The 9,362-nt window shown below is 44.6% G+C and overlaps 1 protein-coding gene across 3 annotated transcripts in view; it reads right to left on the minus strand.

Annotated features, from left to right (window-relative positions):
• Positions 1-8,705, minus strand: part of ADAM19 (ADAM metallopeptidase domain 19) — a 91,894-nt gene extending 83,189 nt beyond the window's left edge. Inside the window, exons 1-5 of one of the 3 annotated variants that reach the window (XM_061424177.1) lie at positions 8,497-8,585; positions 6,147-6,273; positions 5,993-6,063; positions 5,773-5,858; positions 1,048-1,118 (exon numbers count right to left, since the gene is read on the minus strand). In XM_061424177.1, the coding sequence (XP_061280161.1) occupies positions 1,048-1,118; positions 5,773-5,784 (83 nt within the window). In that variant the 5' untranslated portion in view covers positions 5,785-5,858; positions 5,993-6,063; positions 6,147-6,273; positions 8,497-8,585. Of the gene's footprint in view, positions 1-1,047; positions 1,119-5,772; positions 5,859-5,992; positions 6,064-6,146; positions 6,274-8,496 lie in introns of those variants that run through there. The other 2 variants (XM_061424175.1, XM_061424180.1) reach the window with 2 other exon arrangements.
• Between the last annotated feature and the right edge of the window lie 657 nt (positions 8,706-9,362).

Genomic DNA, 9,362 nt, shown 5'->3' on the forward strand with positions numbered 1-9,362 from the left:
ATGCTTATAATGCACTTCCAACACCACGCATCCTCCTCCGCAAGTGTCCAAAAAGCCCAAATTTGGAATAATTTATATTCTTGCTTTCCACCCAAGCTGAGCAGTCATTCCCATCCTTCTGGATATGGGAAGGTCCCTATCTATCCCTTTCTTGGCAGTGATGTGTGTGATTACTCATCTGCTTCCAGGGGACTCCACAGGCTGCCAAGAGGAGACAGGCAGTTCACTGAGCCATGCAGCCTTATCTGCAAGGTCTGTGTGGCAGAATGTAAGCAGGACTGTTGATGAGGAGACAGCAGAAGCCTTCAGAGGGCCCTGGCCAAGTAAGGAAAGCTCTCCAGTGCCCAAAACAGACTGGGATTGGTCAAAAAATGGGCAACACATGCAGCCACGCCTTATGTCTATTTACCTGCTCAATAACATCAATCAAGATACAACTGTGCTTGACAGCAAATCAATGTGGAAATATTTCTGAGCGAGGCAGCCACCCAAGACAAATGAGGTTGGGGATATGGAAGAACCAGGCTGATGAAGCCAGGAGACTGCTGACCATGCCCTTATTGGCAGAAGCTCAGATGTAGCTGACCCAGAAGAGAAGGAGCAGTCAGGGTTTGAGCGTCAAATCCCCAAACACCCCACCTCGCCTCTCTCCTCTCTGCTGCTTTCCTCTCATCTCCTTCACTTCCTGCCATGCACTGTGCTGGAGCGAGTAAGACAGCTGCCCAAGTCCTCCAGCCCATCCCTTCCTTCGTGTCTCTCTGTTTCTCTCTCTCTCACACACACACACAGACAGTGAACCTTAAGAGGCCCCCAAAATTTCCCCAGCTTGAGGAAATTCAAGGAAGACGGTAAACAGTCCAGTAATTTCACAGCAAGTCAAGAGATGGTGGAAGTGCAGGCTTTGCAAAAATGCTCCCAATAAATGAACTACAGGTTGACAGCCTGGGTCACTTCATTAACTACTTCCTTCCAAGCCAGTGGCACCTGCGTCCAGCGCTGACACACAAGTGGGTTGTCTCATTTTAGACAAAGGAGAAGTCCACTTACTCATTCTTCTCCAGGTCCAGAATCAGCTCTCGCCCCTCAGCCATCACCCTGAGCTCCGCTTTGAGTGGATGCTAAAAGAAACAACGAAAGAATGTCAGTTCTGAAAAGCAGGCCGAGGCTCCCAGGGAGGAGGCAGAGGATCCAGCCAGAGCTCTGACATGGATGGAGCCACAGGAAGTGAATGAGAAAGGGTCAACTGCCTTTGCAGCCCAAATATGAAATAACTTCAGTCCCAGAAGGACCCACTTTCCTCCCCCATCTGCCTTCTCCTCAAAGACAAAGGAAAGAAACTCCAAGCCTAAATGTGGTGTAAGTGCCTGCATGCAGGCCTGGTAAAGGCAAACCCTAAGACACGCGATTCTGGACAGCAAATTTGAGTGGAGTCAGATCTGGGATCAAGTGTAGGTTTCAACACTACAGCCGTGGAATCAGACATGCTACTGAACCTCCCTACAGCTCAGCTTCATTTGTAAAACAGAAGTAATAGTCAACTTTGTGGGGATATTGTAAGGACTAAGTGACAAAGTAAACATAAGAATTTATTATAGTGCTTGGCACACAGGAAGCCCCTGTTACATGTTGACTGTTACTTAAGATACCAGGGAAAGCCTCTTCATTATGGACTCATTTTACAGTGGCTCTCAGTTTGGATACCCCTCAATTCTCTCAGAGGAGACAACTGGAAGAACCTCCAAGTAAGGATTTAAAGGTCCAAAAGATACATTTTACACAAAAAATTTACTAAGAGCCAAAGTAGCTAGATACCCAGAATAGACCATTTAAGGTATCATATAAATGGTCGATAAGCATTAAAAACATGTTCAGCATCACTGGTAACTGCCCCCCACCCAAAAGTATTTTTTTAAGATATCTTTTAAAAAATCAAAGCAACAAAGATTAAAAAAAAAACAAAAACATAAATCACAATGCAGCAGAGTATACTATAGAATGGGCACTCTCACACCCTACCTATGAGAATTTAAACTGATACCTGCTCACCAGAAAATAATCTGACAGTATGAACCAAGAGTTTAAAAATGTTTAGACCCTGAAACCCTATAGAAGATTCTATCTGAAGGGAACAAATGGAAACACAGGCAATGGTTTATACACAAGGATGCTCATTACTTACAATAAGAACTAATGAAACAGAATCCAAATAATCCAAATGTAGGAGAATGGTTAAATAACCAATAATCCATTCATATGACAAAACATTAGACAGCCATTCAAAATTATGGCTTTCAATCATTTTTAGATTATCAAGAAAGTACACATGATAACGATTAAGCACAAAGGTTTAAAACATAACACTGTATGCTTTATTCATACATATTTTTATAAAGGGACAAAAGTAGAAATAAACCAAAAGGTTACCATAGTTGCTTCTCGTTAGTGAGTCATTTGTTGGCTATTTAGTCACTCAGTCATGTCCTACTCTTCTGCAACCCCATGGACTGTAGCCCACCAGGCTCCTTTGTCCATAGGATTTTCCAGGCAAGAATACTGGAGTGGGTTGACATTTCCTTCTCCAGGGGATCTTCCCGACCAAGGGATTGAACCTGCATCTCCTGCAGGTTGGGTTCTTTACCACTGAGCCACCAGAGAAGCTCAGTGAGATCATAATTCAATTTAATTTTATTTTGTGCACTTTCCCATGTTTTTATAATGGCCTTATTTTCAGAAATGGACTTTTAATCTCCTTTTATCTAATTACTGTGCAAAATTTCAAAGACATTAGAAATCCAAGTCACCATAAACTTTCATGCTTTAACAAAAGTTCAATTTAGCACAGCTGAACTTTTCTTAAAGGCAGAAATTATTTAATTAAAACAGGGTATTTACGTATTTAAACATTTTTAAAAGGATCGATTCTTCGGGTGTTTTAGATGCACATTCTCCAATTTGGGACCAAGGAACTGATAAACTCGTGAAGTCTCTTTCAATTCACATGAAGCTCTTGCTAGAGGAAAGCCTCTATCCCTTTTAAGGTCAGCCTCAAAACTTAGTTTTGGCATGTAGGAGCAAGTACGTCACCTGCTTTGCCACCTCTGGGGGGGCCTGCCTCTTCTAAGCACATTTCTCTTCTTATCAGCTTCAAACCCCATTTCCCATTAGGGTCCTGGGCATCCCTGAGGCTTTTGGCCACCAAGGGCTCTGATGTGGTCCGAACATTGTGATCTTGGATGCTTGTGCAACCCTGTCCTTTGCTTTGTTTTGCAAATTTATCCTACTCACTTCTCTTAAGGGACATGTCAAAAACACGGGAAGAGGAAGCGACAGGGATGTTTATGCAAAAACTTGCACTAAGAAATTCACTTCTCAAAAAAAAAGAAAAAAAAAGAAATTCACTTCTCTATTTTCTGATGCCCGGATTCAGCTCTACCCATACCTATTTCTGGTTTGTTGCTTTACTCTGGGGAGTTATGGACCAAGGGCCCTGCCCAATCACATTAAGCATCAGGGACACAGTCCCAAGTGGGCACTTGAGGAAAACACACACAGCAATAGAGCTGTATCTATTCCCTTTTCCAAGAGGAAGGTGGCCTAGAGTCCACACACAAAGAAGGAAAGTTGACACAAATCAAACCACTGTCACTTCTCCCCCAAAGAGATACAAGTTGCAGCCTGAGTATGAATACTTAAGTGGCTAATCCAAAACTATTGCTCTCTAGTCTGGAAGATGCTCAGACACTGATATTTAATATGATGTTCCTGTTTCCAGGAGATGTTTCAACCAAAACAATGAAACAGCACTACAAAGATTCATGTAGCTTCCCTGTCCAGATTTACTCAGACTTTTCTTTTGCAACTCTACTCTGTGCTAGGAAGGGGGGACATCACCTTTCCTAGGAAGTGAAGGGAGTTGACCCACTGTTTATACTTCCCCAGGGCAGGGTTTTAAATGCCTTTCTCTTTTGAGGTAGATTAAATAGATCTTCAGCTGTACAGGGTATTGGAAATCTATACTACATGTCTACATTCCCCTTAAGACATAGTATATGTATATTTAGTATGTAGTGTTCAACTAACATTTGCTAAATGAAGTAATTACGTGAATGAGAATAAGATGCCCGACTGAGACCTACCTCTCCTCTCCCTCTGACATTCATTCATTTGTTCAACAAATATTTACGGTGCCAGGCTAGTCCTACAAAGGACAATGACCTGGGCAGATCCTAGGCAGACAATGGCTGGGAACAAAGACAGGATCTGAGCTCCACTTTGTTTCTCAGGCCCTTCCTGAGGATGCCCGGCATCCCACATCTGGAGAGAACAGAGAGGCATCTATAAAAGTATCAGATCCATTCCTTGGACAATAATGGATAGGCTGGGATATCCAAGATCTTAATTTTTAAAAATAACCTGCCCTAGGATGTCCATCCATTAATTTGTCTAGACTTTTCCTGAAGCTATTTTCAGTCTCTCCTAGTTTTGGATGAAATGAACTCCATGCATTTATTATCTTTAGGATAAAATATTATTTGCTTTCATTTGTCCTAATATTTTTGCTGTAAGTTTCCTCCAAATTGAAGCACTTTTTGGACATGTCTGCATTCCTCCAGCCATAATTTCACAGATTCTGGGCATTTCTACTCTCCGTTTACCTTTCCAGACTCAAGGACTTCGAAGTCTGAAATCTTTCCTGACACTGCTCTCTCCTCTCTCTCCTACTATAATCTTGCTGTTATATGTTGCCCAATAAATCACTGACCATTTGAACCCAAAGCACTCTTATTAAGCACCCCTCCTCTCCAGTCCTCTTCCTTCTTATCCCCTCTAAGCTCTATTTTTTAAATGAGAAAACTGCGCTCAGAAAGTGAAAGGTCCGATAGCTGGTTATTGGCTCACAGCAAACACATCTTCCTTTCTAGTTCTTTCCTGTCTCACTTGAGCTATAAGAACCAGAACCAAAGACTATCCTAGATGCACAGGTCCTTCCTGCAAGAACGGGATAATGTTTTCTGTCTTATTCCCAATCCCCTCGATGAGGCCTATCCATTCTGCTGGTGTTCTGGCCCAAGGAGCCTACTGAATTTTAAGATTATTGGATTTTAAGACAGACTTAAGGCAGTACTAGGTCCCTGCATGTGTGCTCAGTTGTTCGGTCGTGTCCGACTCTTTGCGACCCCATGGACTGAAGCCCCTCAGGCTGCTCTGTCCATGGGATTTCCCAGGCAAGAATATTGGAGTGGGTTACCATTTCCTCCTCCAGGGGATCTTCCCGACGCAGGGATCAAGCTCACGTCTCCTTGCATTGGCAAGTGGATTCTTTACCACTGAATCACCTGGGAAGCCCTACCCTGCCTCTTATTTTAAAAATAGTTTGGATTGTCATTTTTCTCTCCAAGTATATCATCTCATCAATAAAGTGAACCACATATTATGCAGAGCAAAAAAAACTAACGACATTTAATCAACCCCAATTGAGAGTCAGTGATTTTTGTGAAACATACTTGCATTTAGCTTATGCCGGCATTAACATGGATTTTCGTTTCCTCAACTACTGGCATCTGGAAGTGTTATGGTAGGTTGTCACACAGTAAAGGAAAGTCCCGTCGAGGATTTCCAAATCTGGAGTACACAGAGGACAGAGTGGGCCAGAAACAGAACTAATGGTGATAACCAGTAGCACCTCCAGAAAAGTTAAGTAGGTGACCCCCAAGCCTCACAGAACAGAGTTGTTAGCTTCTGCCTATGAAAATGAGATGCTTTGAGTCTTACCTTTTCTCTCATGGGGCTTTCTGCAGTCTTCCACTGAGGTATTATCAGTTCATGCTGCAGCTGGGGGCTGCCTTCCCCACTTCCTCCTGCCAATACAGCAAACACGTCACTGGAATCCCAGACCTCTGTACCCTAGCTAAGCCAGGCATGCAGTGCCAACAGGGAAGACTCCACATTGGGGTGTTACGAGACCTGTGGATTCCAGGCTCTTGGCACTTACTATGGGTCAGGCACTCTGCCAGGTGCTGATAATAGAGTGGTAGATCCGTGTATACTTCACTGGCTTACTTTCTAGAGATGGGAAGAGGATGACACAAATATTCTCATGTGGTACAACAGGGTCATAAAATAAAGAGACACTGAAGAGGGGGTACCTATTTTAGGATGATCTTCAAGGATAGCACTTAATTGAGACTTGAGGGACCGGAAAGAAGATGCAACGATCTAGGGGTCTAAGAGTGTCCGAGGAAAAAGGATCAGCAAGAGCAGAAACAGCTTGGCCTGTTTAAGGAATAAGCAGAAGTTAGAAGTAGCCAGAAATGAGCAAATGAGAGGGGAAATTGGCAGATATGGTCAGCAAGACAGATAGGGGGTCTGCTATCACAGAGGGCATGGAAAGTGTCTGGATTTTATTATAAATCCTGTGACTTGGAAGGCACTGGAGGGTTTAGACACAGAGCAACATGATCTGTATTCAGTTTGTGAAAGACCTTTCTGAAGGTTGGGTGGAGACTGAAAGGGTGGAAGTGCTGTAGAGGCAGGGGTGAGAGTAGAAGCGGGAAGGCAAGGATGGAGCCTTGCGGGGGGAGCCCTGGTCAGAGTTGCTGGTAACTCAGACTAGAATGACCTCAGTGGAGAGGAATGAAGTGTTTGGGTTCTGGGTATATCAGGAGGGCAAGCCCCTGGGTATTATTCACATTGTGCTTCAGTTTTCTCATCTGTAAAATGATACCCACCTGCCCACCTCACATCATTAATGGGGAGAGTTATTGTGAAAGTGCTTCCCGGTCCACAAAAGCATCATTGCTTTAACCTGAACTTCCTAAGGGCAAGGCTGCATTTGCATAGCACTTCCTACTTTCCAAATAATTCTCACCACCCAGATCTCTGTACTCTGCACAACCCTGGGAGATAGGTAACAAGCTTCCTGTTTTTGAAGAAAAGGTGAACTGAAATCTGTTTGCGGACAGACTTGTTCTAGGCAGGGCAGACTTCAAACACTGGTTGCAGACAATCTTAATAAAGTGGTAATTGCTCAAGACCTAAGTAAATTAGTCTCTGGTAAGAATAGGCCACATCTATAGAACTTCTGAGGTCCTAAGTGAAGACTCCAAAAATCTATTCTTTCTAAATTAACCACATGAATCGCATAGAATATAATGAGTTACATAGAAGATGGCCATATTTGTTCTGTTACACTGGCCCAATGATGAGTAATTAACTTCCGTTTCAGATTACTGATATGATGCATTCTCAGTCAAAATATATCCTAAAAAAAAGTCATTAGACTACATTAGTGTCATCATATTAGTAAAAATGAGAAGCAGTGCATTCATTTACACATTTTCTGAGTGCCTAACCACAGGCCAAACACTATGCTAGATGTCAGATACTCACTGGGGAATCAGAAAGACAGTTTCTGCTCTAGCGGCTCTGATAAATCTAGATTCTTTGCAACAAAAAGGAATTATGATATTTAATAGAACATTTAAAGGAATGAAATGATCTTTATGATTGCAAAAATTATGGAAAGCTAGGCTCAGTAATAGAGAAATACAGTACAACTTAAGAAAAACTGTTCAAACCTTGGAAATAAAGCAAAAAGAGCAAATAGGATGTCCTTTCAATATCACATTTGGAGCATTGGTTAGCAGGCCTTTTCACAGATTAGTGAATTATCTAGGGAAATGTACCTTTGTTTGCCTTTATTTACTAGTAATTAAAGGCTACATACTCTGCGAAGATCTGTGTTAACTATAACTTTCAGTCTGGTAGAGATGCAAATGACTCCAGCGTAATAGACAGATAACTAAGAATTATGGTTGTTTGGTCCCATGGAGCACTGACCACTTTTGTATCTGTCCCAGTACAGGATTTCAACACTGTCTCCAATGCCCGTATCACTCCTCTTTCCTCTAGTGCTTTAAACTAGCTTTACCATTCTATTCACTGCCTCTCTGAAGAATCAGATCAATCTTTGCCAATCTTCCATCCTATATTTGTATGAGTCGTGTTTTTAACTTTCTGAAAATTGTACTTCTGCGATTTCTTGGCGGAATTTACAATCATTGAAACCATGTTGTTGGAGAATGTAACGATGTGGAAATGCTCATAAAGTGAAGTGGAATATGCAAGACACAAAACCGTACATATGGTATGGTTCCAATTTTATCCAAACGTATTTATAGGCACACACACAAAGACTGGAGAAAAGAGGAGAGACTCGGAAAGCAGCGGAAAAGCCAGAAAAACAGAGGAAAAGGAGAGAGAGGGAGGCAAGCCGGGGAGGGACCCACTGTTTTCTGCCTGCTCTGGATCTCCCGCATCTCCACCACCTCCCGGGGCGCACAACGTGGGAACAATGCCGGGGCTCCTGGGCTAGAAGACAGCAGGGGCGCGGCTCCGAGTTGCTGCTGGGGGTCCCCAGGTCCCCCAGTCCACCCACCTACAAAGCCCCCGTCACCCACCCCCACTCCCTCCGCTCCGCTCCGCTCCGCTACTTACTTCTCGTCCATCCAGGCAGGGCGAGCACCAGCAGGCAGAGCTGGGCGATGCCCACGCCCCGGGGCATGGTGGCAGCTGGCCCCTCGCGCAGTCAGCGCTCACCAGCACGCGGCCATGCCAGCCCCCTAACCAGGCCGCCGCGCTTCTGGAATCCACCGCGGTCGCCCAGCAGCTCCCAGCCCGCTCCCAGCCATTGACCGTTCGCTCCGCCCCTCAGCTCCGCCGGGGGCTGGAGGAGGGGCAGGAGGAGGCTGGGTGGAAGCCAGAGCGACCCCTGAGCCTGGCGCGGGGGTGGGGCAGGGGCTGGGGAAACTGCTCAGGTGTCGGCGATCAAGGGAGGGAGACTCCGAGCCCGAGGAAGGGTAGGGATTCTTCACGGTGGGCGCTGCCTGAGGAGGGTTGGGGGCTCGAGTTTGTAGGAATTAAACTGGACCCTTCTCTGCACAGCCCATTTTCTCTGTCCCACGCTGGGCTAGACGCCTTGGGTGTCGCTCAAGAGGCTGCTCACCAGCACCGGCCTCCACTCTTGGAGGCAGGCTCCGAAAGAGTTAACCTGGCACAGAGAACTAAGTGCTACACGGAGTTGTTTTCTTAGCAGGACACAAATCAAGGATCCTTTCCATCTGACTGGGAGGAGCAGGGTGATGAAGAGAGGATTCCCAGAGGAGATGAGATCTGAGCTCCGGAGGAGGCGAAATGGAGCAGAAAACCCTAGATAGACGGACTAGGGCGGAAAAGCCCATGGGCTGAATTGGGGGAAACCGGCATTTGGGATGGTTAGCATTTAGGGGTTTGAAGGAAATTGGAGGGAGAGGAGACTTGAAAATAATAATAATAATGACTGTCACTTACTGAAGGTTTGCTGT

This window comes from Bos javanicus, chromosome 7 (genome assembly GCF_032452875.1).
Source record: "Bos javanicus breed banteng chromosome 7, ARS-OSU_banteng_1.0, whole genome shotgun sequence".
NCBI classification, from domain to species: domain Eukaryota; kingdom Metazoa; phylum Chordata; class Mammalia; order Artiodactyla; family Bovidae; genus Bos; species Bos javanicus.